The sequence below is a fragment of the Anomaloglossus baeobatrachus genome, chromosome 2 (genome assembly GCF_048569485.1).
Source record: "Anomaloglossus baeobatrachus isolate aAnoBae1 chromosome 2, aAnoBae1.hap1, whole genome shotgun sequence".
Taxonomy (NCBI): domain Eukaryota; kingdom Metazoa; phylum Chordata; class Amphibia; order Anura; family Aromobatidae; genus Anomaloglossus; species Anomaloglossus baeobatrachus.
The window spans coordinates 534,280,837-534,300,370 of NC_134354.1; the positions used below are offsets into that span (position 1 = coordinate 534,280,837).

General features: G+C 48.9%; 1 protein-coding gene across 5 annotated transcripts in view; it reads right to left on the reverse strand.

The window, feature by feature from the left end:
• Positions 1–282: 282 nt before the first annotated feature.
• Positions 283–19,534, reverse strand: part of HERC2 (HECT and RLD domain containing E3 ubiquitin protein ligase 2) — a 415,490-nt gene continuing 396,238 nt past the window's right edge. For all 5 annotated transcript variants that reach the window (XM_075336618.1, XM_075336619.1, XM_075336616.1 and 2 more), the window contains exons 91-93: positions 17,281–17,386; positions 9,128–9,340; positions 283–1,186 (exon numbers count right to left, since the gene is read on the reverse strand). In XM_075336618.1, coding sequence (XP_075192733.1) covers positions 914–1,186; positions 9,128–9,340; positions 17,281–17,386 — 592 coding nt within the window. In that variant the 3' untranslated portion in view covers positions 283–913. The remainder of the gene's footprint in view (positions 1,187–9,127; positions 9,341–17,280; positions 17,387–19,534) is intronic.

A 19,534-nucleotide genomic window follows, 5' to 3' on the forward strand; every position in this document is an offset into this window, starting at 1 on the left:
AATAAACTCTAGAGGCAGATTCTCATTCAGATTAGCATTCAGCTCATAGCATTTAACAGCTCATTTACATATAAGAGAACATGGTTTTCTCTGGAACAGACAGTTGATTGCAGATATCAAGATATAATTTTATTCAGTTTCCTAAAACCTATGTGCCCATAGAGATGGCTTAGGAGGGTTGATCCTATTGACAGATTCCCTTTAAATGTCAGCTGAAATTTTAAAAACACCACTACATTTGGAAAAATGTTTGTTTTAGGAAATAAAAACCAAAGTCAAATATTGTAGTGACACAGTTTATTCTGAGGGACAATAGGTTGCATATATCATGAAACTAAACACTTATATACACATTTCCAATAAAAAGTAGTGACCGTGACATGAGTTCACTTAAAGCATAAAGTGGGAGCCAAAATATACAAAACAGAAGTAGTGTTAAGAAAACACTGGGATGTCCCACATTTCTAATTTACATGTAACTGGAAGGAATACTGATCTGAAAACATCTTAATAAGCAGGTTGCCAGGAGAGGGAAATGAAAATGATTAATACTTTCATGTTCTCCACTATATGGTTATTTGCAACCATTAAGAAATTACACAAGTATACAACACTAAATAAGAAAAAAAACAAAAAACTATTGCACTCACATGTAAAAGGCTGTGCGGCCTCACATCAGGACACTGCACTGTTTTCTGTAGTAAACATTTACAACACATAGTAAAACACAATAGAAGTGCAGTGTAATAAGGAATAGGCACCTACGCATCGCTTTTAAACACAATGTCAAAGTTCGATAAGTCTTTCTTCATATATCTGTAGCATCTACTGTTAAACTTTGGACTGCCAGGTTCCCATAGATGCAGGGAATCTCAGTGCATTAGGAGAGCCCACTTCCTTAGCCTTGGCTCGCTTAGTGTCCTGTAAGGTAGTCCTGTGTGGAGTCGGAAGCAAACGAATCGGCATCTTCATTGTCAGAATCATCGCTGCTGTCGTCTGCTGCTGGCTCGCCAGTAAGTGCAATCCGTGCATAGTCATCAGTGTCTATAGACTTGCAGAAGTGAATGGCGTATTTTAATTTCTCCTCAAGAACCTGCCTGCAAGAATATCTGGGAAGCTTCAGCAAGAAGAAACATGTATACGATTCTGGAAGAAAGTGATCTGGAGGATTGTACTTATCCAAGACCTGTACAGACGAGATAAGACATAAGAAGCTGAGTCTTTCTCTAACCTTATTTGATAACATCTACATATAACATCTACATGTCATGTGGGTGCCATTCTGTGCCACCAAAACCTATTTGTAGGCATTAAGGGTCTCCTGAGCTTTGCAACCAAATCAGACGTCAATAGGTTTGAAAACAAAAGGACAATGCAGTCTGGCGCTTCTTTCAAATAGCAAGAATCTTATTTTGTAACCAATAAAAATAGGCTATAGACACACAGGTGAGGTAGGTATAAACCTACGCATTTCAAACTTAGCTGTACTACCCATAGAGCTTAAATTTAAAATGCGTAGAACTGTTCTTACCCTACAGTGGGTTGGTCTGTAAGCTATTTATAATAGTTATTACATAAACGATTCTTGCTATTTTAAATTAAGGCCGCTTTACACGCAGCGACATTGCTAACGCGATGTTGTTGGGGTCACGGAATTCGTTACGCACATTCAGCCTAGTTAGCGACGTTGAGTGTGAAACGTACGAGCGACCGCTAACGAGCAAAAATACTCACCTTATCGTTGCTCATTGACACTGTGCTCTATACCCGATTATCGTTGCTGTTGCAGGACGCAGGTTGTTCCTCGTTCCTGCGGCAGCACACAGCGCTATGTGTGACACCGCAGGAACGAGGAACTTCACCTTACCTGCGGCCGCCCGCAATGAGGAAGGAAGGAGGTGGGCGGGATGTTTGTCCCGCTCATCTCCGCCTCTCCGCTTCTATTGGGCGGGCCACTTAGTGACGTCGCTGTGACGCCAAACGAACCACCCCCTTAGAAAGGAGGCGGTTCGCCGGTCACAGCGACGTCGCTAGGCAGGTAAGTAGTGTGATGGGTCCAAGCGATGTTGTGCGCCACGGGCAGCGATTTGCCCGTGACGCATAACCGACGAGGGTACACTCGCTAGCGATCTCGCTAGCGAGATCGCAGCGTGTAAAGCGGCCTTTAGTGTTGGACTGCGTAGTGGTCATTTTGTTCTGTGGACCTGTAAGGAACTTGCTGGATATCAGAATTCAGGAAAAAGACAACCAGTGAAGTTCTGGCCACAGTGCCGAGTAAGCACGTGTAATGTCATACAACTTTTATACGTGGTTAAAAAAAGAGAATTTTGTTTACTTACCGTAAATTCTTTTTCTTATAGTTCCGACATGGGAGACCCAAACCATGGGTGTATAGCTACTGCGTCCGGAGGACACACAAAGTACTACACTAAAAGTGTAGCTCCTCCCTCCGAGCATATACACTCCCCGGATGACAAATCCACCCAGTTTAGTGCCAAAGCTGAAGGAGGACATCCACCCATAAGTAGAGATAGAGTAAAACCCGGAACAACCGGAACTTCTGTCTACAACAACAGCCGGTGAAAACACACGGAACAAGAAAGCTGCCAACAGGCAACAGGGAGGGTGCTGGGTCTCCCATGTCGGAACTATAAGAAAAAGAATTTACGGTAAGTAAACAAAATTCTCTTTTTCTTTATCGTTCCTTATGGGAGACCCAAACCATGGGACGTCTCAAAGCAGTCCATGGGTGGGAAATAAACAGAAACTGAGAAGTAGGCGAAACCTAACTTCACAAATGGGCGACAGCCGTCCGAAGGATGCGTCCGCCCAAGCTCGCATCTGCCGAAGCATGAGCATGCACTTGGTAGTGCTTCGAAAAAATGTGCAGACTAGACCACGTGGCAGCCTGACAGACCTGCTGAGCCGTAGCCCAAGAGGCACCGACGGCTCTGGTCGAGTGCGCCTTAATCCCCAGCGGGGGAGGCATCTGAGAACATTGGTAGGCATCGGATATGGCCGACCTATTCAATGAGCTAGGGTCGGTTTAGAAGCCGAGAGACCCTTGCGCTGACGTATGGTCAGCACACAAGAGAGGTGCACCGCCTAAGAAACAGCGGTGCGTGACACATAGATCCGGAGCGTCCGCACCAAATCTAAAGCATGCAACGCTTTCTCAAAGCGATGCACAGGGGCCGAACAAAGGGAAGACAATGAAATGTCCTGGTTAAGGTGGAAAGGGGACACCACCTTAGGAAGAAGGCCCGGAGTTGGCCGGAGAACCACCTTGTCTTGGCGAAAAAAAACAAAAAGGGTGACTCCGAAGAGAGCACAGTCAAATAAAAGACTCTCTTGAGATAAATTATGGCCACCAGAAAGACCACTTTCTGTGAAAGACTAAACAACGAAACCTCCCTAAGAGGCTCAAAGGGGGGTTTCTGTAAGGCCATGAGGACCAGAGTAAGGTCTCAGGGATCCAGAGACCGCCGGTAAGGCGGAATGATGTAAGATGCGCCCTGCATGAAGGAGCGCACCTGGGCCAGTCGGGCGATATGCCGCTGGAACAATGCTGACAGAGCCGAGACCTGTCCCTTGAGGGAATGAGGGACAGACCTAGCTGCAGGCCGGACTGTAGAAAGGACAGGATGGTCGGCAAGGAAAAAACGGCCAAGGAGCATGGCTGGAAGAACGACACCAGGACAGGAAAATTCTCCAAGTCCTGAGGTAAATCCTGGCCGAGGAAGACTTCCGAGCCTGAGTCATAGTGAAGATGACCTTGGAAGGAATGCCTGAAGCCGTAAGGATTCAGGGCTCAAGAGCCACGCCGTCAATCTGAGAGCCGCAGAATTGTTGTGGAAAATGGACCCTCTGAGAGAACGTCTGGCCGGTCCGGGAGATGCCACAGCACCTCTACGAACAGACGGAGCAGGTCTGGGAACCAAGCTCGCCTGGGCCTGGGGCGATAAGTACGACCCGACGGCCCTCCATTTTGATCTTGCGCAGGACTCTGGGCAAGAGAGCTAGAGGGGGAAACACGTAGGCCAGACGGAACTGGGACCAATCTGGAACCAGCGCGTCCGCTGCCAAGGCCTGAGGATTGTGGGAGCGAGCCACGTAAACCGGGACCTTGTTGTTGTGCCGGGATGCCATAGATCCACTTCCGGAGTGCCCCGCCTGCTAAATTGACCGGAACACTGCCGGATGCAGGGCTCACCCGCCGCTGCCCACGGTTTGACGGCTAGGATAACCTGCCTCCCAGTTTTCTGCGCCTGGGATGTGGACTGCGGATATGGTGGACTCGGAGTCCTCCGTCCACTGAAGGATATGTTGAACTTCCAACATTGCTAGGCGGCTGCGAGTCCAAGGACTACAGCCCTGATTTCTAGCACATTGATCGAGAGGGCTGATTCGGACGGTGTCCAAGTGCCCTATGCTCGGTGGTGGAGAAACTGCTCCCCAGCCGGATAGACTGGCCCGTGGTCAGAATCACCCAGGACGGGGCCAGAAAGGAGCGTCCCTGGTACAGAGAGAGGGGCCGAAGCCACCACTTAAGGAGAGCTCCTGGTCTGTGGCGACAGAGCCACCAGTCTGTGCAAGGAAGAAGTCCCTTGCCCCAACAGCGGAAAATGTCCAGCTGCAGGGGACGCAGATGGAACTGGCAAGGGGAACCGCTTCTATTGACGCCATCATCTGACCCAGCACCTGCATGAGGTGCCTGATGGAATGACGGCGGAGCCTCAGCAGAGAGCGAACCGCCAGATGAAGAGACTGCTGTATGACTAAGGGCAGCTTCACAAGCGCCAGCAGAGTCTCGAATTGCATCCCTAGGTACGTAAGTTCCTGGGTCGGGGTCAGAGTGGACTTGCAAGCGTGGCGAGAGTGAGCGAGACACTCCGCTGACAGTCTGCACTGGATGAAGCCCTGACTAGAAGGGCGTCCAGGAAAGGAATCACTACCAACCCCTGGAGGATCAGCACCGCAATTGGTGAATACACAAAGGGCCGTGGCTAACCCAAGGGGAGAGCCACGATTGGAAATGTTCCTCTCTGATTACAAAACGTAGCCAACGCTGGTGGGAAACTGCGAATGGCACATGCAGAGAGACATCTCTGATGTCGATGGATGCTAAGAAATCTCCTTGGGTCATTGACTGATCGCAGAGATTTCTGCAAAATTGCCGCACCTGAACATGCTTGTTGAGAAGCTTGAGATCCAGGTCGGAAGCACCGTCCTTTTCGGGGACTAGGAAGAGATTTGAGTAGAAATCTCAGAACCGTTCCCAGTCGGGAACTGGTACAATTACTCCATTGGCCTGCAAGAATGCCACGGCCTGTGAGAAGGCGGCTGCCTTGGAGCAGGGGGGAGTTGTCAGAAAAAAATCTGTTTTGTAGCCGTGGGAGAGGGTAACCCACACCCACTGATCGAAGACGTGTTGCAACCACACGTCGCCAAAGAGGGAGAGCCTGCCACCGACCAAGGACGTTACTGGCGTGGCCAGATAATCAAGAGGAGGCTGCCCTGGTGGCAGCAGCTCCTGCCGACTTAGGACACGGCTTCATGCGCCAGTTGGTTTACGGACCTTGGCTGAGATAGTGGACGAGGCCGAGGGCTTAGAGGACGACCAGTTAGAGGAAACGAAAGGAACGAAACCTCGACTGGTTCCTGCCCTGGAAGGTTTCCTGGGTTGTGGCATGGAAGTACTCTTCCTGCCAAAAGCTTCCTTAATAATTTCATCCAGTTGTTCACCGAATAGACTGGTCCCAGCAAAAGGGAGTCCAGCAAGGAACCTTTTAAGAAGCATCTGCCTTCCACTCTCGAAGCCACAGGAACCTGCGGATAGCGAGGGAAGTGGCCGAGGCCACCGCAGTGCGGTGACAGTCTCCAGCTATAGGATGAAAAGACTGAAGCCTGGAAGTTAAGGCAACCAATTCGGGCAAAAAGGCCCTGGTGAGGGAATGCATCTCCTCCCAAGAAGCAGAGATGGCTTGAGAGCCCGCACTGCTGCAAAGATGGGGAGAACGAGGCCCCTGCCGCCTCATATATAGATTTGGCCAGAAGGACAACCTGGCGGACAGTGGGATCCTCAGAGAGGAGCCGACAACTGTCCGGGCTGAAAGTCTAGACCCCGGAGGGTCCACCCTTGGTGAATGAGCCCACTCCTTGACCACCATTGGTGGAAGGGGGAAACAGTCATCAGAACCACGCTCTGGGAAGCGTCTGTCAGGACAAGCTCTGGGCTTGGTCACAGTGACCTGAATGCTGGAGTGGATAAGGAACACACTCCTTGTTCTCTTAGGCAAGGTATACTGATGCTTTTCTGCCAAAGAGGGGTGCTCCCCTGATACAGGCGGATTGAGGTCCAGTACAAATATAATGGACGCAATCAAATCATTAGCATCTGCGTCACTTTCGGACAGATCAATAGGGTACATGGAGAGCGTCCGAGCCCCCAGTAAGTCAGAAGTACGCTTAAGAAAGCGTTTGTCAGGACAGGCCCTGGGTTTAGTCACAGTGGCCTGCTCTCTTAGGTGAGATAAACTGATGTTTTCCTACCCAAGAGGCCTGTTCTTCTGACACTGGAGGGTTAAGGTCCAGAACGGAGTTAATGGACGCTATCAAATCGCTAACATCTGCATCACCATCGGTATCAATGGGGTACAGAGACGAAGCGTCTGAGCCCACAGTAAGGGTATCCTCCTCGCCTTGTGACTCGGCCCGTGAGGCAGAGCCGTGGGACGAGGAAGGAGAGGAGTCCCTGCGTCTCCGTTTAGGAGGACGGGGTCTGGGATTAGATGAAACAGACTCTGTGAGCTCTGCAGAGCGAGCTGGAGCATCAGAGGCACCCTGAGAAGGGGGCTGATGCATGCTTAGCAGCGTCCGAGACAACTGTCCAATGGAGTCTGCAAAGGACTGGGAAATAGCATTGGAAAAAGATGCTACCCAAGACAGGGGTTCAGCCTGGGGAGACTCCAGGCTGAGGCACCACCACATTAGACCATTACAGTGTGTGGTCTGTGCTGGTTCAGGCAATATGAGCTTACATGCAGAGCATGTAGTGTACAGCCTTGGAGCCTTGCTCCTAGTGTGAGACATGCTGCTGAGGAGGAGGTTCTATAATAAAGAATTAACTCCTTCAGAATGCCCTGAGAGTGTATAAAAATGCACAACCAAAGGTTGTGACTTATCAGGCCGCTATTATGTGTGCCCTCCGGATTCCAAGCCTGGACCCCCAGCCAGATATTCACTCCCTCTGCACTGCAAAGCAGCCAGCGCCGACCAGTGTACTAAGAACGCTGAGAAAATGGCGCCAGAGTGAGGGGGGGGGTGGGGGTTAACCCAGGAGCGGGAATCGGAGGGCTTAGGAGATGTACAGGGGAGGGAATCATCTCCTCAGATAGGAGTGTCCTCCCCTGTGCAGAGCGGCCGGCGGGCGGCGCTGCAGTGTCCCCCTGCATGACTGACATGCAGGGGAACGAAACGAAACTAGGCCGCGGCTGAAGCCGGGGCCTAGAGTTATGCATGCGGCCGACAATCAGGCATCATCGGCGCGGTTCTCAGTAAAAACCGTGGAACCGGCCGGAAACACAGTAAAAAGCAGCATTATCAAAGTAAATCACTGTCCCCCCCAATAAAAGTGCCCCACATTGCAGAAGGACCCTCTGAATAACGTCTCTATACTTAGCTTTGAGACGCAGGGCCCAGTCCCTGGGTGGGGTGGGGGTTCAGTGCTCCGTCCAGCAGGGTCCTGCAAAAGGGCTGCGGATGGAGGCCGGTCTCCTGCAAGGCAGTGAGAACCGTGTTGGCTCTAACTTCAAGCCAGAGCCCCTAAGGGATGGTGAAGGAGCGCGGCATGAAGGGCTCCTGCCCTGAAGTCAACCTTAACAGCACCGCCGCCAGGGGGGTGAGAAGGGACATGCCGGGAGTCCAGTGGACCCGCTTTTCTTCCAAATCTTTAGAAAAAATGAAAAATCAAAAGAGGATGCATGTGTGTGTATGATCCTCCTGACACACAAAGCAAGAAACTGGGTGGATTTGTCATCCGGGGAGTGTATATGCTCGGAGGGAGGAGCTACACTTTTAGTGTAGTACTTTGTGTGTCCTCCGGAGGCAGTAGCTATACACCCATGGTTTGGGTCTCCCATAAGGAACGATAAAGAAACAATGAATATTGTGTTCCCAGTGATTAGGCTACAATTGCACACAATATGTACATTATAAATGCCGTATGGTATGATTGAGGTGTTCACAAGGGGGTCATCATAACTAAACATAAGGCCACATTTACATCTCCGCTATTTTAACATTTCTGTAAAATATGAAAAACAGAAAAGCCAGCCCCCAGAAAGGCGGACATCAGTAACACCAGAAAGACTTCTGAGTATAATGGGTCTAATCAAATTTATGTTCAGGTGTCTGGTATTTCTATCTGGACCGGTGATGGAGGTTCAAAATGGAACTTATAGAGGAGATGTGAACAAAGCCTTAAGCTGAACATACAAATTAGATGGCTGTCAGCAGATCGTTATTCTGACCGCTATCTCAGCTGGCTCTCCCATATACCGGAGCGCTCATACAGCTGACCATGGTTGTGTTCTTTATGAGAAAGCTTGGACGACAATGTGATCAGCAGACCAAAATTGGACACAGCAATCGTCATCTCTCCCAACCAGCAGACTGTGCAGTTTATAAGGAGTGTTGGTGCAATCAAAACTTCACTTCATAGAGTTGGCCAACGTCACCTACTAATGTTTGAAGTGAAAGTTGCTAGTGTTGCTCTCTGGGTCCACCACTGATCTTTGCTTTCTGTGCGGTTCACTTCAACAGATGTTATAAGCTGGACCTGGATGTTGTGGTTTCTGAATGCACATTTTTTACAGAGATGTTTTTTTCAAGAGAGACAAAAGTGGCTACAGATAACAAATCAAAGAGCCTATGGAACTGTGATTCCATCTGCTTCAGAAGCCTCCATCTATTTGATGGGAAAAGCAGCACGGCTGAGCTAATTTTTCCAGGTAAAACAAACACCATGATAAAACCCTAAAAACCCAGTACATATGAACAAAGACTTGGTGGAAAAAAATTAAAAAATACTGTACCGGGTACACAAATCATAGCAATAACATTTTACCTGAACGACAAAGTCTCTGCCTCTGAAGTCTGCTATTGTTCGAGGAAGCCTGGTCCGACCCCACACAAATCTGAGAAATAAGGAACGTTCAGTGTTGGAGAAGGATTCCATCACATCCCAAAACCACTGAATGAGAGAAGCTGTAGGCTCAATTCCTTTATACGTGGCAACAGATTTTAATAGATGAAGGGGGATATCAGGGCTGCCACACACCTGAAATAAAAAGCACAATATTGAGAAATTAACCATAGGCAAATGACAGGAGGATTGAATGGAAATGCTAAATTCTCATCAAGGAACAATATGATATTAGTCTTATTCATTTTAATCTCCCTGACAATATTTGATACAGTTCATCAAGTCTATTAAAATTAACTGGAAGAAGATGGGAAAATGGGAGCGCTAAAGCACAAGGACATTAAAGAAAGAAGGGAATTTTGTTTACTTACCGTAAATTCCTTTTCTTCTAGCTCCAATTGGGAGACCCAGACAATTGGGTGTATAGCTATTGCCTCTGGAGGCCACACAAAGTATTACACTTAAAAGTGTAAGGCCCCTCCCCTTCTGGCTATACACCCCCAGTGGGATCACTGGCTCACCAGTTTTAGTGCCAAAGCAAGAAGGAGGAAAGCCAATAACTGGTTTAAAGACCAATTCAATCCGAGGAAACATCGGAGAACTGAACCATACCACATGAACAACATGTGTACCCGAAAAAACAGAAAAACCCCGAGAAAACAGGGCGGGTGCTGGGTCTCCCAATTGGAGCTAGAAGAAAAGGAATTTACGGTAAGTAAACAAAATTCCCTTCTTCTTTGTCGCTCCATTGGGAGACCCAGACAATTGGGATGTCCAAAAGCAATCCCTGGGTGGGTAAAAAAATACCTCATGATAGGGCCGTCAAACGGCCCTCTCCTACAGGTGGCCAACCGCCGCCTGAATGACTAATCTACCTAGGCTGGCGTCTGCCGAAGCGTAGGAATGCATCTGATAATGCTTGGTAAAAGTAAGTAGACTCGACCAGGTGGGTGCCTGACACACCTGCTGAGCCGCAGCCTGGTGCCGTAATGCCCAGGATGCACCCACGGCTCTGGTAGAATGGGCCTTCGGCCTTGAGAGAACCAGAAGCCCAGTAGAACTGTAGGTTTCAAGAATTGGTTCCTCGATCCCCCGAGCAAGGGTGGATCTGGAAGCTTGCGACTGTTTACGCCGACCAGCGACAAGGACAAAGAGTGCATCCGGGTGGCGCAGGAGCGCCATGCGGGAAGTAGAACCTGAGTGCTCTCACCAGAACCAACAGATGCAAATCTTTCTGAAATTGATGGACTGGACGAGGACACAAAGAAGGTGAGGTGATATCCTGATTGATATGAAAATGGGATACCACCTTAGGGAGAAATTCCGGAACCGGACGCAGAACTACCCTGTCCTGGTGAAGGACCAGGAAGAGAGTTTGTATAATAGCGTTGCTAGCTCGGAAACTCTCCTAAGAGACGAGAACGTTAGTAGAAGGCCACTTCCCGTGAAAAACGGGAAGGGAGACATCCTTCAAAGGCTCGAAAGGCGGCATCTGGAGAGCAATTAGAACCTTGTTCAGATCTCAGGGCTCAAACAGCCGCTTGTACGGAGTGCTGAGAAGACAAACTCCCCGTAGGAACGTGCGTACCTGAGGAAGTCGTCGTTTCTGAAAAAAAATACAGATAGCGCTGAGACTTGTCCCTAAAGGGAACTGAGCGACAACCCATTTTCCTACCTAGATTGCAGGAAGGAAGGAAACATAGACGATGCAACCGGCCAGGGAGAAACACCCTGCGCCGAGCACCGAGATAAGAACATCTTCCACGTCCTGTGGTCAATCTTGGCGGACGTTGGTATGCTAGCCTGTCTCATGGTGGCAACCACGTCCAGAGGTAATCCTAACGACACTAGGTTCCAGGACTCAATGCCACACCATCCGGTTGAGAGCCGTAGAATTCAAATGGAAGAATGGCCCTTGAGACAGCCAGTCTGATTGGTCTGGTAGTGCCCCCGGTTAGCCTACCGTGAGGCACCACAGAACCGAGTACCACAACATCCTCGGCCAATTTGTAGCGACGAGGATGGCGCGGCCGCAGTCGGTTTTGATCTAGCGCAGTACTCTGGGCAACAATGCCAGAGATGGCACCTAAGGGAGCTGGAACTGCGACCAATGCTGAACTAAGGCGTTTGCCGCCAGAGCTCGATGATTGTGAAACCGTGCCATGAAGCTGGCACATTGTTGTTGTGCCGTGACGCCATTAGATCGACGTCCGGCCTCTGTCAGCGGCGCCAGATCTCCTGAAACCCGTCCGGGTGAGGAGACCATACTCTTTCGGCCACACCTCAGCGACTTAGAAAGTCAGCTTCCTAGTTTCCACACTTGGGATGTGAATTGTGGATATGGTGGATGCCGTGTCATCCACCCACATCAAACCTGCCGGACTTCCTGGAAGGCTTGCCGGTTGCGCGTTCTTCCTTGGTGGTTGATGTATGCCACCGCTGTGGAGCTGTCCGACTGAAGTCGGATATGCTTGCTTTCCAATTGCTGTTGGAAGGTTTGTAGGGCAAGATACACTGCTCTGTGTCAAGAACATTGATCTGAAGAGTGGACTCTTGCTGAGTCCACGTACCCTGAGCGCTGTAGTGGAGAAAAACTGCTCCCCACCCTGATAGACTCGCGTCTGTCGTAACTATCGCCCAGGACGGGGATAGAAAGGACCTTCTTTTTGACCAAGAGGTGAGAAGAAGCCACCACCGTAGAGATTCCTTGGCCGCCTGAGAAAGAACGACGACTCTGTTGAGGGACGTCGACTCCTTGACCCATTGGCGGAGAATGTCCCATTGTAGTGGACGCAGTAAAACTGCGCGAAAGGAACTGCCTCCATTGCTACCATCTTACGTAGGAAGTGCATGAGGCGTCTCAATGTGTGCGACTGGTTCTTAAAGAAGAGCTTGCAGCCCGTAGGAATGCTGTCTGTCTAGCGGCAGCTTCACTATCGCTGAGAGAGTAAGAAACTCTATGCCTAGATATGTTATCGATAGGGTCGGGGTCGGATCTGACTTTAAAAAGTTGATGATCCACCCAAAACTCTAGAGAGTCTCCAGCGCAACGTTCGGGCAGAGTTGGCATGTTTCCTAAGAGAGTGCCTTGACAAGTAGATCGTCTAAATACGGGACCACAGAGTGACCCTGAGAGTGCAGGACTGTGACTACTGCTGCCCTGACCTTGGCGAAGACCAGTTGGACTGTCGCTAGCCGGAAGGTAGAGCTACGAACAGAAGGTGTTCGTTTCCTATAACGAAGCGTAGAAACGCTAGTGCTCTGGATCAATCGGCACGTGTGGATAAGCATCCTTGATGCCTAACGATGCTAGGAAATATCCTTGGGACCTTGAGGCGATGACATGGCGGAGGGATTCCATCCGGAACCGCCTGGTGTCCACGAGCTTGCTGAGCATTTTTAGATCCAGAACGGGACGGAACGGCCCGTTGTTATAGGTACCGCAAAGAATTTGGGGTAAACCGTGACCTTGATCCTGAAGAGGAACGGGGGACATCACTCTTTCTGCCTATAGAGTGCACCCTGTTTGCAGAAGAGCAGCGGCCCGGCCGGGAGGTGTCATTGACCTATGGCAGCTAAATATCGCCAAGGCGGGAGAGCCTGCTACCGACCGAGGCCGCAAGTCATGAGGAAGCCGCCTTGGAAGCGGGTTTTCAGACTGTCGCTTTTTTGGGCGAGACTGAGCCCGCTAAGAATCTTAGCTCCTCTAATCCTTTTGAGTCCACATTGGACGAGGAAAAAAGGGACCTGCCCGAGCCTCGAAAAAACCGAAAACCCCGACTGCCTCTTGCTCTGTTGGGGTTTGTTGTGTCCGGGCTGAGGAAAGGATGAATCCTTACCTCTGGACTGTTTAATGGTTACATCCAACGCTCACCAAACAGTCGGTCAGCAGAAAAAGGCAACTGGTTAGGCAACCTTTTTTGGAAGCAGATCTGCCTTCCATTCACTTAACGCGTAGACCAGGCTCTGCTTAAAAACACGGAGTAGCGGAGGCTACCGCCGCACGGTTCGCAGAGTCCAGGACAACCTGAATCGCGTAAGAAACAAATGCAGACATTTGAGAGGTTAAGGATGCCACCTGCGGCACAGATGTACGTGTAACCGTATCAATCTGTGTAAGGCAAGCTGAAATAGCTTGGAGTGCCCCAAGGGAGAGAATGCCGGAGCCAACGCCGACAGCCTCATAGATGGCTTTCGACCAGAGATCCATCTGTCTGTCAGCAGCATCTTTGATTTTGCAGTTCCATCTCCCACTGCAACTATGGATCTAGCTACAAGCCTAGAGATTGGAGGATGCCGCTCGGGACATTGGGTCCAGTCCTTGACCAAGTCAGGGGACAGGGATAACATGTATCCTAAGCCGTTTGGGGAAGCGCATATCTGGATAAGCGTGGTGTTCCTGGACTGCCTCTCTGAAGGCAGAGTGGTCCAGAAAAATACGTGAAGCTGACTCCTCCACTGGAGGAGCTGTGAGAAATAACCCACATTCTATAGATGGACGCTATAAGATTATTTACTATGGCGTCACAATCAGGTGTATCCAGATTGAGAGCGGTCTCAGGATCAGAATCCTGAGCCGCTACTTCCGCCTCATTACACAGCGAGCCCTTCTGTTAGGACCCTGAGAAACCGAGGCCGCTGATAGCGAGCCCACTTAGGCTGTCTGGGACTGACGTCCTTGCAGAGCCGTGACTCTGGGATGCCTGTTAGTTATTCACACTGAGGGGGGCCATGGATCAGTGATTCAACAGTGCCCATATTGTGAGAGACATGTCCGGACTGCTAGGCTTCTAGTATCATAGCCATAGTCTCAGAAAAACTGTCAGTAAATACTGCAGACACCGTCCTCATCCCCTGGCCATTAGTGCATATAATGGGAGTCTATGTGACCTGCCGGCCGTATAGCCGTACATGCTGTACCAGCTGTATAGAAAAACATGTGGTTCTGCACCTTTGTTTTACACAGAGAATATGCTGATAACTCCTCCGCCTAATCCAGGAGGGTATATACAACGTGCGACCAAACAGTGCAATGTATATAGTACAAGCATATCTATAAGTGCACTTCTGCACTAGTGGGGTTAGCACCACAGGTGCTGCTTAACGCCTGTTACAGCGATTGTGTGACTATCAGAATGCCAGGGTCTTCCACACTTGTCTCTGTATCGTACAGAAACTGCACTAATGGCTGCCAGCGTCCTTGTAGAGAAGGAAGCCGTGGGCGTGCCTGAGAAAGTGCGGGAATCCGGATTCACAGTGCACACAGTGAGAGGGGTGGAGTATGCAAAACATACTCCAGCTCTCAGCGCTGCTCTATGCAGCGTCACGCCCCTACCCTGACTGTCAGGGCTGTGGGCGGTAACGAAGGGAGACTAGGCCCAGAAGCCGGGGACTCGAGTTAACAGCGCGGCCGCCGTAAAAGCGCGGGCCGCGCTGAAGTCCCCGGCGCACCACAAGTGCCAGCCGCGCCGCCGTTCCAGCGGCCGGCGCGACCGATTCATAAAAGTGGCCAGCGTCCCGCCCCTCTCCTGACTGGCAGGTCTGGGGGCGGGAACGAACGGAAGCAGGCCGCAAAAGCCGGGGACTCTAGTTATCAGCGCGGCCGCCGTAAAAGCGCGGGCCGCGCTGAAGTCCCCGGCGCACCACAAGTGCCAGCCGTGCCGCTGCCAGCGGCCGGCGCGACCGATTACTGGAAGCGGCCAGCGTCCCGCCCCTCTCCTGACTGGCAGGTCTGGGGGCGGGAACGAACGGAAACAGGCCGCAAAAGCCGGGGACTCTAGTTATCAGCGCGGCCGCCGTAAAAGCGCAGGCCGCGCTGAAGTCCCCGGCGCACTACAAGTGCCAGCCGCGCCGCAGTCCCAGCGGCCGGCGCGACCAGTTCCCATAAATGAGCCTGCTTCAGCGAGGCTGAATGAGGCCATGGCACAGGCGCCGCAGCGCTGATGTCCCCTGGCGCACTACAACACCCAGCATGCTGCGGTGTGAGCGCCAAATGCACGGGGACACAGAGTACCTTGAGGAAGCAGGGCCATGTCCCTGATGTACTCCGCTCCATCCAGCATCTTCTCCAGGGGCTGTAGATGGAGCACGGTCTCAGTGCCTGGAGACCGGTAAATCCCACTTCACCCAGAGCCCTGTAAAAAGGGATGGGGAAGGAATCAGCATGTGGGCTCCTGCCGCCGTACCCGCAATGGGTACCTCAACCTTACAAACACCTCCGACACAGTGGGGTGAGAAGGGAGCATGCTGGGGACACTATATGTGTCCTCTTTTCTTCCATCCGACATAGTCAGCAGCTGCTGCTGACTAAAAAGTGGAGCTATGCGTGGATGTGTTGCCTCCTTCGCACAAAGCACAAAACTGGTGAGCCAGTGATCCCACTGGGGGTGTATAGCCAGAAGGGGAGGGGCCTTACACTTTTAAGTGTAATACTTTGTGTGGCCTCCAGAGGCAATAGCTATACACCCAATTGTCTGGGTCTCCCAATGGAGCGACAAAGAAATACCGATATTGCACTCCATAGGGACTCAACTCAATTAATTGGATTTCTGAAGGAGACAACTCAGGCTGGAAACCTACAAATGGCGACAATGTGCTGGGATGTAATTTGCGGAGAGGAATATCTATAATAAATGTGTTGCTCCAGCAGAAATCAATTAGCTATTTTATTGACTGACTTTTATAGTATGACTTCCACTATTAGTAAAATGTATTCTCTGCAAATCTCCGATATAATGCCTCCTGCTTGCTAGGTCTACAGTAAGTGAAAAGCGGTAGCAAAAATAATCAAATTCCCTGAAGTGTAACCGTGGTCTATGGATAAACGAAACAGGACTATAGAGGTCTATACTATGTCTATGGGGGAAGGTATTTTTAGCTACAAATGACCACTGCTTGCATTAGGATAGAATCTACTACTTGAGCATACACAAAAGAACTGTAAACATTACAATTCCCCAATATAACACCCTACATGGCTCCCAAGCTAGAGGTACTCTTGTATCACTGAGGCGAATACGAATATTGTAAAAGGGCTATATGTAAAACTTTACCAACAGTAGATATAGACAAGCCCTAAATGGGTTGTCCACGTATATAATGCTCTTTGCACCGACCAATCAGCTGTCATTCGCTCCGGTGTCGGTCGTACGTGAATGTTGAACAGCACAGCTGCGGCCATTGTTACATAGTTTGAAAAAAGATCTAGGTTCATCTAGTTCAATCTTCCTCCACCAATTCTACATTTTGTCCCTAAGTCACTTATAACCAACAATGTTGTGTGTACTGAGGAAATCATCCATCCCTTTTTTAAAAGCTGTTATAGTATCTGCCATTACTACCTCTTGTGGTAGGGCATTCCACAGTCTGGCTGTTCTAACTGTAAAGAACCCTTTCCTATTTAGCTGTCGGAATCTCTTTTCTTCCACTCGCAGTGAGTGCCCCCTGGTCCTTAGTACTGTCTGTGGAAGGAATAAGTCATGTGCCAGTCCTTTATATTGATCACACATTTATTTATACATACAAATGATATCTCCTCTGAGACGTCTTTTTCTAAGCTAAACATATCTAACTTTTTCAACCTATCATTTTATGGCCGGCCTTCCATTCCTTGTAGTAGTCTAGTTACCTGCCTTTGAACTGACTAAATTCTGAATGTCCTTCTTAAAATGTGGAGCCCAAAACTGGATCCCATATTCCAGATGTGGCCTTACAAGTGATTTATAGAGGGGTAACTATACATTGGGATCCCGGGATCTAATCTCTCTTTTTATACACCCTAAAATCTTGTTTGCTTTAGCAGCTGCTGTCGGACATTTGAGTACTGCTGCTCGGCTCCTATCCAAGGGAACAGGTGCCGATGTGTAGTTATTGGCAGCAGTTACAGCTAATAACAGCTGATCCTAGCGGCAGCCTCTACCAATCTGATATTGATGACCTGTCCCAAAGAATAAGTCATCAATATTAAATGCCCAGACAACCCATTTAAATTCCTCCTCTTTATGGCAAAACTATGTGGATGAACATACACCTCCCAAGCAATGGACAAGAAGAGAAAACACAGAATTGAGACTTACCATGGTTTCAAGTTCATAACCAGTAAATAGAGAAAGCAGGGGCACCGGGACCACGCGTGCCATCCCCTCACGCACTGCAGCTACTTGCTCATCAAACTCATGCAACCTATATAAAGAAAGAGAAACAACCTTACTACGCAGGATTAAACAGGATTATGGTCAACATGTCTCCAAGGTGGATCCCATCATCATGGATACCAGTAGTAACCCTATAAAAATCTTGTGGGCTCTGTCGGCAGATTGTAAAGTGGATCTTAACAGTATGTTTCACATGAAAAATGGGAAGGATCTCGTCAGTGTGAATGACCAATAGAGAAGACTAAAAAGTTAGTCCTATGGAAGCTCATATGGCCATTGCCAGACAGTTACTTCCTATCCTAGTAACCAAAAAGGCAGGAGAGGCCCAGAGCAAAGACTGCAGTGACTTACTGGAGAGATTGAAATAGTACAAACTAGAAATGATCTATACCACGTGTAAGTCCAGTAACTCATTCAGAACAGGTTCAAGAAATAACAGAAATTGTCACTAAGTAACAAAATGTCCTAAGGCTGGAACAAAGGATCTCTAAATGTTCCTACCAATATTGCTATGATACAAATCAATGGAGCTTTTATCCTTGCGTTTCATTTTCGCTAAGCACAGAAGCCCTATGTGCCTGGTATTCTGGTTTACATAAGGCGATAGATGGAAAGACATGAATCGCATTTCTAAATCCCATTGCTCAGTGCTGATCAGACCTCATGTAGTTTTATAGAAAGCATTTCTTATTTTTCACATCAAGAAAATCCCAGGGCTCGGGCTTCTGATAAAGGCCTATCCATGTTATTTTCACAATGTAGGTAAAAAAAAAAATCACTACATTTTCCAGTAAATATCTCTAGCAGAGCTGATTTCCAGCCTATCATTACTAAATAGGAGCACAGTACGAAAAACATCATCTCTCATTATCAAGTGGTGCCAGCTGTCTCCGCCTGGCATAGTACAGGGCCGGTACAGGAGAATGGACCTTACAGTGCCACAGCCAGCGAAGGCGACATAACTGGACGAAAGGTTTAGCTACAACGCTACAGAAATAATATAGTACTGTTTGTATGATACATAACACATAGTGAGAAAAGCAAAAAGGACAGACAATGAAGATCAGCGCTGGGAATCAGTTCATTGCATTGACATAGCGAAGGTACATGGAACGATTGCCCTGGATGTAAACCTGAAAAATGGACATAAATAAGTGGTGTTGCCAGTGCTGAGTGCACGTCCTGGCAGGGTATGCCTGATCAAAGTGGTGATCGCCATGAGGTCTGCCATAGTCTTCCTGATCCACAGCCCTCCGTCAGTAGGCTTCAGGCCTAGAAGATGGCAGTAGCCAGACGCAGGCAGCGCAATGAGGGCACAACATTGCATATTATTGCAGAGGAGGTGGCACAACGGTGTTATTATTACTTTTGGAGCAGGCAGCATTACTTTTCATGGTGAATATTAATATATTGCTCTTTCAGTCTGCAGTATTTGTTCTAAGCTGACATTGTTACCAGGTTAGCACAATACTTGCCCTGGTTGCTGGCTCAAGCTTCGGTACATAGACTTAGGCTCTGTTCACATCTGTGCTATGGCTTCGGCTTAGAACGTCACCTTACAGCAGACAGCAATTGTGCCTGAAGGACTCCATTATCTTACACCAGGGTCTGCTATAATTCCACAGCGGTGTCCATCATTTTGACAGCCGGAATCGCACTACATGCTGCACTATTGTCCTTGTTTATTGTTGTATGATGGATATAAACTCAATAATTGCTGTTATATTTAGTGAATAACAGATGATTTTGCTGCCTCTTTTATCCCTCAGCCCGGCATTTATGTAGCCATGTATCTATATGAAGATTGGATTCTCGGCCCACACTGCCCCCTGGCTGCAGCCCAGAGTCTTAACAGCCCAGGTTGAATTGCAGCAATACCCATAGTTCATGTAGATTTGGGTATACGTTCATTAGCAGTAGCTATGATGACATTTTCTGTATAAATAACTTGGTCAAAACAGAAGAGAGATGAACAAAATGCATTCTGATATCAAACTGTGATCAAATGCTATAAGGTCTCTGCACCCTATAGGGAACCCATCACCTCCCAATACACCATTTACCGTCAGACATACGAGGTGCGATCCAAAAGTAATGATAATCGGTTATTTCTATTGCCACAGAAATTAAAATAAAATGTTTTCTTCTCTCTTCTTAGGTACCCACTAGTCCAGGG